At 41.8% G+C, this 16,376-nt stretch overlaps 4 protein-coding genes across 5 annotated transcripts; 2 read left to right on the forward strand and 2 right to left on the reverse strand.

Moving 5' to 3' along the window:
* Nucleotides 1-1,966: 1,966 nt before the first annotated feature.
* Nucleotides 1,967-7,026, reverse strand: RB195_009398 (uncharacterized protein; the record flags this gene model as incomplete). Of its 2 annotated transcripts, XM_064189940.1 has the most annotated exons (7): nucleotides 1,967-2,155; nucleotides 5,894-6,073; nucleotides 6,134-6,206; nucleotides 6,236-6,297; nucleotides 6,351-6,378; nucleotides 6,435-6,470; nucleotides 7,022-7,026. In XM_064189940.1, 7 exons carry the CDS (start codon nucleotides 7,024-7,026, stop codon nucleotides 1,967-1,969), a joined length of 573 nt encoding a protein of 190 aa, XP_064047523.1. The 2 variants fall into 2 exon arrangements, with proteins under 2 accessions (XP_064047523.1, XP_013305608.2); XM_013450154.2 differs by lacking the exons at nucleotides 6,435-6,470; nucleotides 7,022-7,026 and having other exon boundaries at nucleotides 6,134-6,352.
* A 91-nt stretch (nucleotides 7,027-7,117) lies between these two features.
* On the reverse strand, nucleotides 7,118-7,330 carry RB195_009399 (uncharacterized protein; the record flags this gene model as incomplete). The annotated part of the gene is made up of 1 exon (XM_064189941.1): nucleotides 7,118-7,330. The coding sequence occupies one exon, from the start codon at nucleotides 7,328-7,330 to the stop codon at nucleotides 7,118-7,120; it is 213 nt and encodes a 70-aa protein (XP_064047524.1).
* Nucleotides 7,331-13,445: 6,115 nt separating this feature from the next.
* RB195_009400 (uncharacterized protein) lies at nucleotides 13,446-13,724 on the forward strand (the record flags this gene model as incomplete). Its single annotated transcript, XM_064189942.1, has 1 exon — nucleotides 13,446-13,724. The coding sequence occupies one exon, from the start codon at nucleotides 13,446-13,448 to the stop codon at nucleotides 13,722-13,724; it is 279 nt and encodes a 92-aa protein (XP_064047525.1).
* Nucleotides 13,725-15,508: 1,784 nt separating this feature from the next.
* On the forward strand, nucleotides 15,509-16,075 carry RB195_009401 (uncharacterized protein; the record flags this gene model as incomplete). Its single annotated transcript, XM_064189943.1, has 1 exon — nucleotides 15,509-16,075. One exon carries the CDS (start codon nucleotides 15,509-15,511, stop codon nucleotides 16,073-16,075), a length of 567 nt encoding a protein of 188 aa, XP_064047526.1.
* Between the last annotated feature and the right edge of the window lie 301 nt (nucleotides 16,076-16,376).

Here is a 16,376-nt window from a genome sequence, read left to right on the forward strand (position 1 = left end):
TGTACAAGGCTTCTTTTCGCAATCCCCAGCAAAGACACTTCTTCAGATTTCGGAAGCCTGGTATATGATGAATGATAATAAACCGGCAAAGGCGAGCTCCTCGCAACAAACAACGCCAGCATGGTGTTTGCAACTTTTCTGCTTTCTGCCTTTCAGAGCTCGTAGAGCATCGAATTTTCATTTTTTCCAGATTCATGTGCAAAGACAGAAACGGAACACTCATTAAAGGCATCACTCCACGAATCTGAGGTGGTACGGATTTCAGGTGGAGAGTTCCTATACGGGGTCGTAGATTATGGAGAGGCGTGTGATTCCGTCCATTTCTTCCTTATTCCCATGAAAAAAAAACGGCCCGGAAGATGCGGCGCATGCACAGGGCTGGCGCGCTCCAATCGAACTCGTTGTAGAAAAAAGCGCGGCGGAACGCTCGAATTCGTATCTTCCAGACCATTTTTTACGGCAATTAGCAAGAAATAGACGGAATCACCCTCCTCTCCGTAATCTACGACTCTGTATAGGCATAAACCACCTGAAACTCGCACCTTCCCAGATTCGTGAGCTGATGCCTTTAAAGAAAGGTAGGAGAACCTTAGATAGACATAAAACATAAAGTATGACTTTGGAAATATTTTGGAGAAAACTGTTACTGGTCCATAACTAATGAATGGTAAGTGATTGTATGGTGGTGGATGCTACTGCCTCCTCTGTACCAACTTTTTACTGCTGCCATTACATCCAGAAGTTTCCGTTCCCCCGTGCCACCCTGTACGTTGAATTTTACTTCCAGTGCCGAGATACACCTTTCAAAATAACGGGAACGTTTTCTGTTTGATTTATGCAGTGCTCTTTTTCTTATGTGTATTTTTCGAATCAGCACTTCTTGATGACTTACGGTAAGAACATGCGAAAACAAACATTCACGAAAACTGGTTAGAAGCCTGTCTTCAAGTATGATGTCCTAGGCGAGACGTTCTGTGCTATTGTTCGTCAGCTTATTGGATGTTTGCTGATCTGATTGATTCTACTGCGGTTGCAATGGAAGATTTAGACGGCAAAGGAATGTCAGCAGTGTTGAAATTTTGATAAAAAGTTGAAGATCCTCAAAAAAATAAGTCTTCTGTTTGTAGTGTAAATACAAGCGATGCGACAACCTGATACAAAAAACAAATACGTAGCCTCAAAGGATGGATCCCTGCTATATGACTGTAGTTACATACAACGAAATAAATTTAGAGCTTACATAGTTCTGCACAGTCGGATTTCTCGATTCTAAAAAAAAAACTAAAATAGAAAAATAAAAGAATTACAGGCTGGTTGATTTTTTATGAAAGTCCGTAACGCTCCAAAAATAGCTTCCCGTAGTTCCGAATAGTTGGGAAGGCTATGTAACGTATGAACATATGGGACTGTTCCATGTAAATGTACAAAATAAATTTATTTCTCCATAAAATTCAAGGTTTGTAAAATTTGTCACAAAAGTTTTTTTCTAAAAAATGAAGAACCATCGACAGAGAAGTTCTCGACTTTTTTTTCCAAATATAGAAGCACAGAGATAAAAAGGATGAAGTCACTGGCGTATCAATCCACTTGGGATGCGCCAACGCGTTTTACTGGAATTCGTGATCGTTGAGGTTTTTGGAACGTGTAACTGGCTATACAATGACTTGTGGGGGCCAACCGATGATCAAGTCAGTGTTTTTATCCTCCCAGACCAGTCTGGTACCAATTTATCGACCCCGGAGGGATGAAATGCTTGGTTTGCACTAGGGCGATTTCGAACCCTCGACCGTGTGGCTGCAGCAAAGAGTCTGATTATTTAATTCAATTTATTAGTTACTGTAGCGTGAACAGAGTTATCGAGAGTATAAAAATAAATACGAAGAGCAATAACCGAGATCGTTCATTATACAGAACGGAAAAGAAGGAAAACGGTAAAGAACAACGGTAAGTTGTGTTGTTGTGCCCATTAGACGAGACGGACAACCCCACAAGCGACACGTGAGCCCGAATTCCCGGTAGTATTACTCGTCGGTGCGCCTCCTCTTCCCAAATCGTCAACATCAGAATGAATGACGAAAGCTCGACCGACAGCACCGTTTGATCCAGTTAATTGAAGCACTCTATCGGTGATGTCAATGTCAGAAACTCCATCTGCCTGAAAGGAAAAAAAAATTGGTCACAACTTGCTGGTCACCAGTTTTTTCTCATTCAATATTCCTGTTTTTTTCAGTGCTTCATGAAAAAAAAACAAGACAATAAGAATTTGTCCCATACAAATCTTCCTTCCTCAAATAACCGGTTATCGTTATAGGTATCGGAGTTGTTATACGAGTTCCGATACCAGTTTCTATCAGATCGTGTTGTGATTAAAGTTGTTCATAGTCGCGGAACTAAATGATAGATCAGTTTCAGCTAGTCAAGATGAACGTAATTATCCCGTATGGGTGTTGCTTCATCGCATTTCTCGTAGGCGCCATGGTTTTGCTACGAAGTAATGGATTTGTGGAAAATATGTAGAGTGCCACTGGTTTTCACATGGATGAAATGGAGCAAGTATTCTGGATTTGTACAAAAAGGCAAAAAAAGACGATTCGGAAAGAAATAGCATCTGTATGCCATGAAAAATCCGAACGCTGCATCATGTCCCGGAGATCAAACCGGAGGATGCCATGACAACGTTCGTTTCTGCATAGCTGCCGCTACCATCCAGTCGTACAAGATCGAAAATGTGGGACGTTTTGGGGACATGTTAAATTGTATAGCATATAACATTTTGCGGCGGAAAAGTGGCATATTTTCTTCTGAAATCCTTCGAAAGCAAGTAGTCCCGCTGTCAAATGCTGTTAACTTTGAGAAGAATTAGAAATAGGTGAACAGTTCAGGACTGACTGATTTCCTGCGATAAACTTAACTAGGTGAGGGATATGGTTTGTCTCGTACACCAGAAATTATGACGATGCAGATGTATTGTCGCATATTTTCGAAGATGGGAATATGGATGTTCTATAGATTGTGAAAAGCGGTTCAGTGATAAATTTACTGGAAACAATTGTGCTAGCATATTAGGTATATCGTCAAAATCTGGGATCTTTAAAGGGTCAGTAGTTTCGAAACCCAATTTTAAGTCTCCAATTCTCATTTGAAAGAAAGACTGGATGCAAAAGAGTACCCAGGTCGCGCTCTACGGAGTTTTCTCAAATATAAGGTGAAATTTCTGTGTCGAATGCGCTGCAAGTAATAGGAACGGCTTTCCGCCCACTTTTTCTTGCGATTTGTTCAGCGTTTCGGAAAGGTTCACCAGCGCGATTCTTCAGGACAAAAAGTAATATTAATAGTAGTATGTCTACGTGTAAAGGACGCCTATTAGGTCCTATCGCAGGTCTGCAGGTTCGTGGTGGCCCTGTTTGTACCAAATGTGGTCAAGCATTCAGGTATACGCTCTGGACTCGTAGGTGTTTTATAACTTGTACAACTATATGAAGGAGTTTACCCTGACATTTCAAAAAAGAAGTGTTGTCCAGTACACAGCCACGGCCCAGCTCAAACGCGTCGAATACCTTGGGAGAGCGTGGAATCTTCGGTGATAACTCCCCGTTTCGTTACGCTGACATTGTCGGCCTGAGCTACTCGGGTCACCTGGCATCGTTAGGCGATTCACGCGACGCCAATACTCGCAGGATATGAAACTGTGATGAATGCATGGATTCTGTGCGAGCTCTTGCTCTGTAGATCGAGAAGGTTGGACAGAGCTGTGTTTAAAGGCATTACCCCACGAATCTGGAGTGGTACGGATTTCCGGTGGAGTATTCGTATACGGGGTCGTAGATTATGGGGAGGAGGCTGATTCCGTTTATTTCTTCCTAATTGCCCTAGAAAAGATACGGCTTCGAGCGTTCCGGCGCACTATTTTCTACAAGGAGTTTGACTGGAGCGCGGCAGCCCTGTGCACGCGCGCATCTTCCGGGCCGCTTTTTTTACGGCAATTAGGAAGAAATGGACGGAATCACACACCTCTTCATAATCTACTATCCCGTATACGAATAATCCACCTGAAATCCGCACCACCTCAGATTCGTGGTATGCTGTCTTTAAGGGCGACACCCTTCGGAGAAGAAGATGCGGGAGCCGTAATTTATACGAGCATACGAGTTATTCACCATATTTGCCCGCCGATGAAGCCAACTGAGTCATGTGTCTACCTTTACCTCACATTTCTCATTTGAATCCGTTTCGAGGAAGGCAATGACACTGATTACTGCACTACTACTCTAATTTCCCTTCGTTTGCTGGACGACCTATTAGGACATCTGCTTTCTGATTTCTCCACTTATATTTGTATGAATTAGGGATTTAAAATTCTTCTGCTAGATTCTTTCTGCAAACCATTCGCAAGCACTCTGTTTAGCAGAAAAAATCTCAAGTTGCACTTGTGAATTAGCTCTTTGTACCTAGTGAGAAACCGGTTCCAGATGTTAGAAATGTTCCTCCTTCACTTCCCTGTCGCGCTTAGTGTGGAGTCATTGCAACAGCATGGAAGTAGAGGTCATTTTCAATTATTGAAAAAAATCTCGCAGGAACATCTATTGTCAAGGATTCCGAACGAAAAACGGAGAGAAAAGTGCATTTCCGACTTTGCTTGACTTTGCTCTCTCTCCGAAGTTTTTTTGCTACGTATTGTAAACGTATGCAGTGGTTCATGTAAATGTAGATGAGACGGCAAGTACCTATAAAGATGTTTTAGAAAGAAGATCCAGAGATGAGTCCGAAATTTGGAGAGATGATGGACAGACTTCGCTGATCCTTCTTGATGTGTGTAGCAATCCGAGGATGGATGATTTTGATTAAACGCCTTCTATGACGTTTTCAGTAGACGCTCCGTTTAAATAGGACTAACTTGGAGTGCCTTATAAATAAAAGATCGCAAACATAGGCGATTAACTGCTGTTATCAGCTGGCATCGATAAAGGAAGTAGATCACACAAACATGTTCACGAAGCATTGAGAAGTCTCAACTAGAACAGTTTGACCTTAAGTTCTAGATATTTTCGAAGTTTCTTTTGTAAGTCAAGTTGATCAGCCCCGGATTAAATATTTCATCCAGGCTCCTTGAGTGGGCACTTAGCTCAATTAATTGATGATGTCGCTTGCTTAACCCTGAGCTGTGCATTCTCGCCCAGCAAAACTTGTTCGACGTAATTTTTTACGAGAAAGGAAGTAGTGGAGTTTTTTTTTAAAAAGGGATTCAATGGAAGGATGTGCAGAAAAAACAAAATAGGATGCAGATGTCATCTGAATGTCATGTTCTACGTTTCGTTAAACTAGAGAAGCATTCTTGAAGAAGTTTGTGACCTTAAATAAGAGAAATTTCGTGATTTCTAACGAAAGAAATAAAAAACCGGACTATTACTCATTTGAAATCATTGCCAACTACATCAGATTTTCTATGTGCAGGGAAAAGTGAGGATGACAAGAACACCTTTGTTCATTTGAATGATATAAGGTGAAAGAAACGTAGAACTAATTGGGGACAGATCGTAAGGATTTCGATCAGCAGAACAAGAACATCTAGCACAGAACTAGAACATCTAACATCAGATAGAAAAAGTATATTATTGCAAAGTTTTCTGAAGTTTACAACGACAAGACAAAGACTTTCGAAATCCCGACATTAACTTGAAAAGATTTATTTCTTGATTTATTTCGTTGAATAATATTCATAAGATTAATCGTATTTTCTACTATATTTCTATTATATTTTCTATTATATTTACTCATTTTCTCAAAGAATTCAAGAATTCAAGAGGATTTTTTTTTTTCGTCTCGAGAAAAGCAAGACCTTAGTAACAAGTAAGTTGTAAGATGAGCACTCTATGCAATACCGTAGCGTACTTACTCCAGCGGCAATATTCCCAAGATCGCCCACATGTCGAATAGCGTCGGTTGGTCCACCGTGCACCATATTGGTGGGATTAAAGTGAGCGCCAGCAGCTAAACATCCGTTACCGAGATCTCCACTCTCGTGAACATGTGTGCCGTGAAGTCCTGGTGACAGACCTCTGACCCTGCCCCTGATCTGAAATGTGCAACCTGTTATTAGACCAACCAATCTCCGATTTCACAAAAAAAAACTGACCATAAGTACACCGTTCCTCTGCGTAAAATGGACGACTCCTATTCTTTCGGTAGGGGTCTGACCCGGCACTGCTCTGAGTATAACAGCACGACCTCTGATTACTCTTTCAGGAGTTCTGGGACAACTAAGTGACGAATGAATAACAGCGTAGAGTAGTAGAGTTGCTGAAATCATCTTGCCGTATGCGCAAGAGTTTGAGGAAGATCTAGCCACCAACATGCTTAGCCTCTAAAGACGGAGGAGGACTGATTGTCAGTCGTTAATTCAGCAGATAGTCTCTCTCCGCAGCTTCTCGTATCACGCCAGCCACGCCCACAATGAGAGAACATAGACAAAGCTGAACATTAGTTCCGAGGAGACGTGGATATAAAAATCAGCACTGATGAAATAATGGTATGGCGGAAAGGGAGTTCTGGGAGAGGGGATGGCCACCCCAAAAGAGCTCTGATCGCTGCCTTAGCAGGTTTCTTGAGGTATGAGCCATTAAGCAAGGTTGGTTTATTTAGTAACTATGTTAAACCAGTTTGAAAGTTGGTTCAGACATTCAGTGGTGTTTGCTTCGCTCGTCTTCACTGATCAATGAAAATTAATAGTAGTGGCATTATCTGCGAAATTAGAATTGCGCCTTTCTAAAAACGCTTTCTTATTTTTTTTTATAAATTTAGGCAAAAGATTTCATAGTTTTTAATTGATTTCCTTGATCTGTAGCCAAGATTGGTATTGATCGCCTTTATTAAACAACGGCTAACGTTTCGGCGTTACCGCCTTCGTCAGAGCCTGAAAAGTTCAAAGCCATTAGCGATTTATCCCCTCAAGCGCCTCATCACCCTACCGAAAGCATCCAAACGGTAGGCAAACTCAAACAGCAACACATTGGCTAGTACTTACCTCATTAGCTAGACTTGTTAACGCAGCAGACCATGACGTACCACAACTACGAGTCACAAGGGTTTTTATATAGGGACCTCACGGCCCGCCCGTAGATCAAAATACGCATAGGTCTTGATATACGGATAACTCGTTTGTGATAGCAATGCACTCATCTTTCTTGTTCATTTTTGGACTTTTGGTGGTTATCCAAAAGGCCTCTAGCGTTCTGCGTGCTGTGATCTCGTACTCGTAGGATAATATACTAACATGCCGAGATTCAAAGACAGTCGAACATGGGCAATACTCAGATTTCATAGTATTTTCCATTCTTTCCAAACGCGTCAGTTCTATATTTGGAAAACATTTGAACATCGGCTTAGGACACTCTTTCGATACCAATATAATATATTGTAGTGGACATAACTTGAATGTATTTTTTGAAATATGGGTTTTTCTCCTATTTTTATCCAACAGTTATCAAAGAACGAGATGTTAACATGAAGGGACCTCAGCAACATCGCACTGATAGAGATAAATCCAACATCAGCACACGAAGTTACTGCGCGATATACCACACCACAGCACACCAGTCACACCAGCCAATGGGCCCACTTCACCCTTTTTTGTGCTTCCTAGCACCGGCGCATCAATTCGACGGGACCGTGGGACCTGTATCCCTCTCTTTTTAGAATTTTGTGACACACAGACAAAGACACACACATGCACACACACCTACTAAGCGCGTTATAATATACCAGTCTGAATGTCCGGCTAAAGCCGGACTTCAGACTTTCGGTGGTTTTAGCTTCGCTCCCCTTCACTGATCAATGAAAGTTAATAGTAGTAGTGTTTTCTGTAAAATTAGATTTTTTTAAACAACGCTTTCCTTCTCTTCTTTATATTGTAAATTAAGGCGAAAGATTACGGAGCTTTCCTTCTAAACGCATCATTTCTACATTTGGAGAATATTCAACCATCAGCGACAAACAGTCCTTCGATTGCCAAATTAATGTAGATACTATTTGAAAGCATTACTCGAAGTATGGGTATTCCTCCTGATTTTCCCCAATAGTTATCATAGAATGATGTTTTAACATAAAATGACGTGAAAGAAATCAACCTACTGATAAAGATAACGTTCCACGTCAGATCACGTAAACATCTTGCTACTATTTAAGCAGCTGTTTGCATGAGTGTTTCCACTTTCTGAGAACGACATGCTACAAAATTGAGGCGAACAAAGAAGGAAATATGCACACGGAGCAGTCATGACGGTGAAGGGCAAAGCGCCCAGTGGTCACGGCTTTGAAACGGCTGCAACTATTTATCTTTTACGTCATGCATCCTGAGTTATTGCGCACCAATGACCGGGTCCACCGACGCCGTTGGACCCGCCGCACCCTCTTCCATAGGTATCTGGCGCCGGTGGACCCGTCGCACCCCCTTCTATTGGTATCTGGCGCCGAAGGACCCGTCGCACCCCCTTATATAGGTATCTGGCACCTGCGGACCCGTCGCACCACCTTCTATAGGTATCTGGCGCCGGTGGACCCGTTGCACCCCCTTCTATAGATGTCTGGAGCCAGTGGACCCGTCACACCCCATTTTATAGCTTTCTAGCGTCGAGGCACCAACTCGACGCCGGTGGACCCGTCCCACCCCCTCCCCCCTTTTTTTTTTGAATTTCGTGACTGACACACACACGTGACAGAATGATCATGAGCATGATAGCATGACTACTCCTACTGAATAGTTGTAATTCTTGTCGAAATCCGTTGTAAATCGTTTTGAAATCGATATGGAAACAACCTTAGTTCCTACGAGGTGCGCCACCGTTCAGATTCTCTCAATAAGCTATTCATTAGCTTTACTTGAATAGGCTGCTGAGTAGATTTCGTTGATTTTCGACCGCTCATATCGTGTGTGCGTCGCGCACACAATTAAAGTGCGTTTACATGTACTTGGAAAGAATAAATACCGTTCCTACACGATGTTTTTCAGAATGATCAGGGAGAACTGAGCAGGATTACGCTCGTATTCTACACAACAATCTCTATGTTTGCCCGTCGAGACTTCAATATCGTCAGTCTCGTGATCCCTTTATGCAAAGAAGGAAAACTAATTTGTTGGTCCCTTTAACCAACAAATTAGTTTTCCTTCTTTGCATTACACTTTCCCTACATCCGAGCAGCGCTCCATGCAAAAGACGCCTAAGATCAACTGCACAAATCCGGACCTTGTAAGCATATCTGCAGAATACGCCGCAGCCATCTATCATAACGTTCATTTCACTATACTATACCATCATATAATAGTTGGGTTCATGCGTTTCTCAAAAACAGGAGTAGAACATGGATGGTCATCCGTATTGTTTTTCCTCCGAGACCAGAAAAAGAGAAGAACAACTTTTTATTTGAAAAAAAGCGAATGTAAGTGAGACAAATATGGAAGCAAAACCTTCAGAAAAATGAGAAAATGAACCGATTGAACACAGTTAATTAGTGGGCATTGAACAGAAACTTTAAACTTCACTTATCTATTTCACACACACACTGAAACATGACATACAATGCAGAAAAAAGGTAATAGCGTTCCTCATCAGATATAAAGTCCTGACGATGTTCTCTTTACGAGGTAGAAATTCTACGAGAAGTGTTAATTCCAATTTTCAAGTTGTAACTAACGACCCATAATGAGGACACGAAGTGAAGAAAAGTTATCTCAAATACGTTACTAAAAATTAAATGGATTTGTTAGAACTTTGATTCTCACTAGTACCCACTGAATAGAAGTGAAGACAATGCTTCATTCCTACTATTCGACTAAATCCCACAAAGAAGGCGTGATCAAACGCGAAGTCCTGAAAAATAACAATCCTCTTCCGTGGAGTGATGTATTCAGGACTCTGAGTTCTGTACTTTGGTTGAGATGCAATGAGAAGCACAGGCATCTCTTCCCTTTATTCCGCTCCGGAAAATCTGTCGGGTTATCATCAATTTTCTGTTAATAATCACATCAATCAAAAACACCAGGAAAACGGGAGGACAGCATGCATGGATGATGCGACCGGCCAAACAAGACCAAGAACACAAGAATTCCGCCGACAATTTTTTATGAGATAATTTTTTCTCTCTCAAATCCCTGAGGAGAAGATAGCCCTTAGCCAATTTCTAGCACCACTAGAGCCTGTCTGGCAAAGCTTTTATCATGCAAGCGATGAATAGTAAATATTTCAGTCCATCGAATGCGAACGAGCGGAATTTCGTATAAGCTGAATCTTTTGTTCGTTATAAAATGTATGCGACTACTTGGGAAAAATCTTAGCCAATACCTTGGATGATTTGAATTTTGCCGGGATTCGTAAGATTCGGGAGTCTCACTAGTAAAAAGCGTTCGGAAGAGTTAATGCACAGTGGCGACAACGCGAAACACATCCCATTACTAAAGAAATTAAACGCTTCATTTCATCAGATGAAGCAACTCTATGCGTACTAGTGATGGGGTGAAAGCCAATACAGAGGATCTCTTTGCTCCGCTAAATGTCAAAACTGCCCCTTCTGCTAAACTGAGGACGTTGGGTTGACTTGCATCCAAGTTTGTACAGAATATTTCAAGGTCTCGCTGTCAGTTTCAAAAGCTACGCGTTGAATCACGCATTTAAAAAAGAATTATGCATACCCCAGAATAAAACGATCATCTGCATCAGCGATGCTCCCGTTGTTCATCAGTTGCTCGAACGAGCACCAGTAATACTTCCATTTGTCTCGATCGTGCACAAACGTTGCCCAATAGCTTCTCTTCTTGCGAAGGATTCGAAGAACATCGTATCTTTTTTCGAAGGACTTCATGAAAAGGGTCGGCGGTAAGGTAAGGAGTGTGTTAACTATTGTTTTAAAAACGAATTGATGAATTGTTTGACAAATTCTGGTTGCACGCATGCTGAAGAGTCTTCCTCGCATCAGAAAACAGTCTCAGCGGCACGAGGTGAGGCAAGTTTACGGAAGCGAAAGTGTCTTCAGTCGAAGAAAGGAAGGGATTTGTAAACTGTCCTACGTTTACTGTTCAAGACACAAAAACTAGTTCCGTGTTTACACTGTTGAAAACTACATATGCAGTTCAGTTAACGATAATTTCCTCTGAAAGGAGATTATTTCTTCTCTACTTCGGTACAAGCACCACCTATAAACAGTGTGACAGGAAACTTCAACAAATAAACATACAGAAGTGTGTAGTTCGGATCTGTGAGCACAAATCGCGTCTGGTAACGCACAAATTCGCTTTCTAATCCAGAAAATCGTGAGGAAATGAGAACAAGAACCAGAAAAATCGCTAGCAGTTTTCCACGCTTAGGCAACCATCTCATAACATTTTGATTTTACGGTACCTTAAATAGAATTGTAAAAGGCTTGCACCACGGTAGCCGAAACCTTTGCTGCCCATAAAATTAGTTATTCATAGGAAAAATGATTTACAAGACATTTCCAAAAGAAGGAGAATATTTAGGTTCTTTATTCCTCTTCGTCGAGTCTACAACAGTATTTCATTTCGAGGAGACTTCCATCGGCGAACCATCTCATTGAAACAAACAAATACAATCTTCCTAAAATGTAGATGTGATGAATTTCTCCTTTCTAACCACTTTGCTGGGCGGGATAGCAAGTACTGACAGTTAAATTGCAGTGGCTATGCTTTAAAATAATTTTGAAACACCTCGGGTTGTGGTGAAGGCAACATTTTAGTTCCTGAGCATAAAATCCATTACATCAATGTCGATCTTTGGTGTTTAGGTGAAATAAATATGACACAAGATAAAAAAGTTGGTCCCAAAGCTAATCCTTATGAACCGAAACGAATCGGGAAGGTTTTTGCTTTTCATATGCTATTGTTGGGAACCCTAGCAAACGAGTAGACTGAATGAATGAGTGATGAACGATTTCTAGCAATTAGAGCAACTCAACTTCATGCGTTTAAAAATAACAATAATTTTATAATGAATAATAAAGAGCTGGGTGGAATAATAAAGTGTTTCTGCGTTAGCACCGCTACATCCTGAAACTAACCGTTTCTTTGCGAACATGATTGCGCTGAACATCGGGACGTTCAGGTGTGATGGACGCTTTCACAAAAACTTTCACAAAGACACAAATTAAACTTTAAATCTAAATTTTTTTTTTGATTTCTGTATTTCGCATGATTTTTTTTTTTTGATTTTCAAAAACAAGAACGAATGGACGTTAATCTAAAAATTCAAAAATCTAAAAATCAAAAGTGGTATCAAAAATCGTAAGCTTAAATTTTCTCATGTTGAAATTGAATGAAAATGTATAAAATATATTGAAAGTCGTGGAGAATAATTTTGTTCCAGGAGGCAAACAACTTCGATTTCACTAATCACCGGCAATGGATTCGAAACGGTCAAACAAACCAGAAAAGTTTCATGCGCAGGTTTCGAATCAATAGCTAACTCAATTTTATGCACCTCAACTTAATATTTCGTTTCTGAAAAAGAAGAAACGAAATTATAGGTGCCATATCTGGTGGTCACCCTTCTGTGTGTTTTATTGTATAATGGGTCTGCTGCTTTATCAGACGATGGTATGTGTCCTTTTCATTCCTTCCTTCATATCTCATTTTGAAAGAAATACAATTAAGAATGCGCTAATTATAACGAACTCCGGAATCCTTTCAATTACGCGACTTTTGTCGAAAACTACGCTGTCAAAGCAATGTTTGGCTTTGAAAATGCAGTGTCCAACAATTTCTTCGCGAGCAAACTAAACAACAAATAAGACTTTAACCTATTACTTACTTTAGTTTATTCAAAAATCTCTTAAGAGCTTTGTTTAAAATTTTGATTGAGAACACCAACTCGCTGAACGGATTGGAACAGATCTGTCCAGCTAGTGAGACCGAAGGTTTCTTTAGTGACGGATCTCCCTCACTAGAGGGATGACAGCCGGTTAGTCGCGAGGCTACGTGGCGAGTCCCTGGGTGGCGGATAGGGGGCTAATCGCGGACCAAAAGCGACCTTGTGCTTGCCCAGAGACGCGGGTGGATTCAGGGGATAGACTCCCTGTTTCTGCTGTGCCAGGATCGGCTCATAATACTAGCGTATCCCGCACGTCGGTTCGGCCAAAAGCCTGCAATCAAGTGACTGGGAGGTGCAAGGGAGGCGGTTTGGAGTCGCCTCCAACAAATAAGCTCCACATGTCCACTCCGGGAGAACGAAAGTTCTCCCAGAAATTCATGGGACTAGAAGCTTGCAACCTGCTCATGGGTTTCAAAATTTTTACGCAAAACACAGTAATAGAAAAGAGTCTCCTGATTCCGGAGGAAAGCCTGGTACGGTAGCGCCAGGTAGGACGGGGTTGCAGGAGCCATGTAGGCTACCAAAACGGAAAAGGACTAGGATGGCGATCTGTACTTATAACGCACAACTTATATGCTTGCATCGGAAGCGGCCATCGAAGATCTGATGATGCAAGCCAAGAAGATCAAGTACGACGTCATCGGACTGACCGAGACGAGACGACGTCACCCTCTCAACGCCGTATATGAAAGTGGAGAAGAACTGTTCTTAGGAACATGCGACATTAGAGGTGTTGGTGAAGTTGGCGTCCTCGTCAACACGAGTATGGCAAAGAACATCGACTCTTTTGAACAACTTACGACCCGAATCGGACGTCTGCGGATGAGAAGATGTGGCCCAACACCAGCTTAGACTATCTTCGTCGCTTACGCTCCAACATCAAGCTACGAAGAAGAAGAAGTCGAAGCTTTCTATATGGACCTAGAAAAGTTCTATCGAGAAGACCATACCTTCTACAAGGTCATAAATGGCGATTTCAACGCCAAGGTTGGCCCAAGAAGAACGCCGGAGGAACTTCACATCGGGACCCACGGCCTACAATGGAATGACTAGGGGGAGAGGCCCTCCGAGTTCATCATGACGACTAAGACCATCCATGGGAACTCGCAATTCCAGAAGCCCTCCTCTCTACGCTGGACGTGGGAGTCACCCGGTGGAGGGTAACGTAATGAAATAGACCACATCATCGTCAATAAAAGGTTCTGCCTGACGGACGTCGGTGTTGTACCAAAGTTCTATACGGGATCGGACCATCGCCTCCTCCGAGGAAGATTTTCCTTCACAAGGAGAGCAGAGAAAGCCGCCAAGTTCAGAGAGAGAAATCCCAGGACTACCATCAACTGGAATCTCTTCGCTACGCTAGCCGGCTTTTGGGAAGATTCCGCAATGGACAACATCGACGAGGAATATGACCGGCTTGTTGAACACCTTCACGATTGCGCGAAGAAGGCTGAGAGTTTTTTCTTTTCAAGTGAGTCACAATATTCGAACTCTGTCCAATGTAGTGGCTGGATTGTTTTAGATGAGAGAATCATTCTATGCTACAAAAACGCATAGCTTTTGTAATTACTATGAAATAGCTTGATTAGAGTAAAAGTGCTATGAAAATTTTAATTAAAGTGCAAGGTGTCCAGACTGCATTGTTGCTGGCGATTATGGCATGTCTTTTTTTTGTAATTCAAAACTTAATAAGAAATTTTTCAATGTCACCGGAGTGGTTTTTAAAAATGACAATTTCGATGAGAATCGTTGGCAAAATTATAGGAAAAAAAGACAGATTCACGTTTAACCTAGAACCAACCATTGCTATCTTAACCTATATTACCTAAACTTTAAGCAACTTCGGCAATTTCTATACCTCTTTAGGCTACAGTGACATTTCCAGCATGTGGTCTGAAGAAACAAAATCCAACCACGAAGTAACTTATGCGAGCATGTGTTGGCAAACGGATTATTGCTCCAATGCCAGGAAATGAGCTCATTTTGCACTCAAAAGATTTCACGGAACAGGAGTTCAATGCGTTTTGTTCAAATGTTGTCCGCATGCAGGCTTGTATTACCATTAAAAGGTCAAATTTCCGGAACATACTATGTCCAAAACTCAGGGAACTGAAGGCTTGCTGACCAGGTATACAAAGGAGCCTATAAATTCTTTTTCATTTTCTTCTGACTTAAAAACTGCATATCCTCATACTACATTAACGAGTTCAACGTTTACAGGCAGGAAGGCTCTTACTATTGTTGAAAATTTCGAACTTGTTAGAATGTTCTTTTCAGCGCTACTGGCGATCCCAGGAGGAGATTTGATCTTCGAAATCAGAGACAACCCATATCTTTCTGCGGAATTATTTAAATTGCTAAGGAAATTGTGTCCGGGCTGCACCATCTCATTGGATGCGGGTTTGTTATCTTATGTTCTTTTTTATCATTTCTGCAAATGGAAATTGTGCAGAAAGATGAAGACTGTAGATGTAGCATTTCTTTAAAAAAATAAAAGATGTGATGTCCCAGGAATACTGCATAGGTTTACATTAGATGCAGTTATGTAAATTTTCTCTGGGAACAAATCATGGATCTGCCAAATCAAGAGAGGATACCGATGAAAATCCACCCACTGCATTTAACTCCTTGACGAAATGCCTGTGGTCGACCCCCATCACCAACGAAGTCAAGCTGCGAGTCTACCTATCCGCAATTCGCCCTATATGATGTACGGATCGGAGACTTGGGCAGCACCATCAACGGCTATGGAGGGGCTTGACTGCAGAACGGAACGAAAGCTGCTTAGACGGTTAATTGGCTACTTTTGGCCTAGGGTATGGCGGACGACACGTGGAAGACATCAACATCTTGCACCGCCATCGAAAGTGGCTGAAGTAAATCGTCTTCGCTTCTTTGGTCATATATTAAGGAGACCGGCAGATCGCCTTGTTCAACGAGTTCTGAGGTGTTTGCCGGGTTCAAGCTGGAGGAAGCCACCTGGCCGAAAACGGAAGTTCTGGACTGACGTGGTGAAAGAGGACTTGAGGACACTAGGCGTGGATAGGCTGTTCAGGCGAGACGTAAGGTCTCGCAGAATATGGAATAGCAACGAATGGATTGATTCTGTGCAAGATCTCGCAGAAGATCGAGAAGGTTGGGCAGAGCTGTGTTCAAGGACGGCACACCTCGGCGAGGATGCGGGTAATCGCGTCAGGCGATGACATCAGCCCGCCGATTAAGTCAAGTAAGTAAGTGATGGCAGAGTTGCAGGGAAACGACAAAAAGTTTGATAACACCTCTAGTAAGGCATAGACAAGAGGCTCACAACAGAAACGATTATGATGTGAAATGCGTTATACTGGCTCACGAAACAGAAATATCGGTAAAGAAGACGTTAAATGCGTTTTGGATTTTTAAAAGAAACCCTTCAATGAATAATAGGAATGGATGTTTGTCGATAACGAATGAGTTCTTGCCGCTCTACCGCTCCGTGACCTATGACTCTCTGATATTCTGTGTGTA

Source organism: Necator americanus, chromosome III, assembly GCF_031761385.1.
Source record: "Necator americanus strain Aroian chromosome III, whole genome shotgun sequence".
Classification (NCBI taxonomy): domain Eukaryota; kingdom Metazoa; phylum Nematoda; class Chromadorea; order Rhabditida; family Ancylostomatidae; genus Necator; species Necator americanus.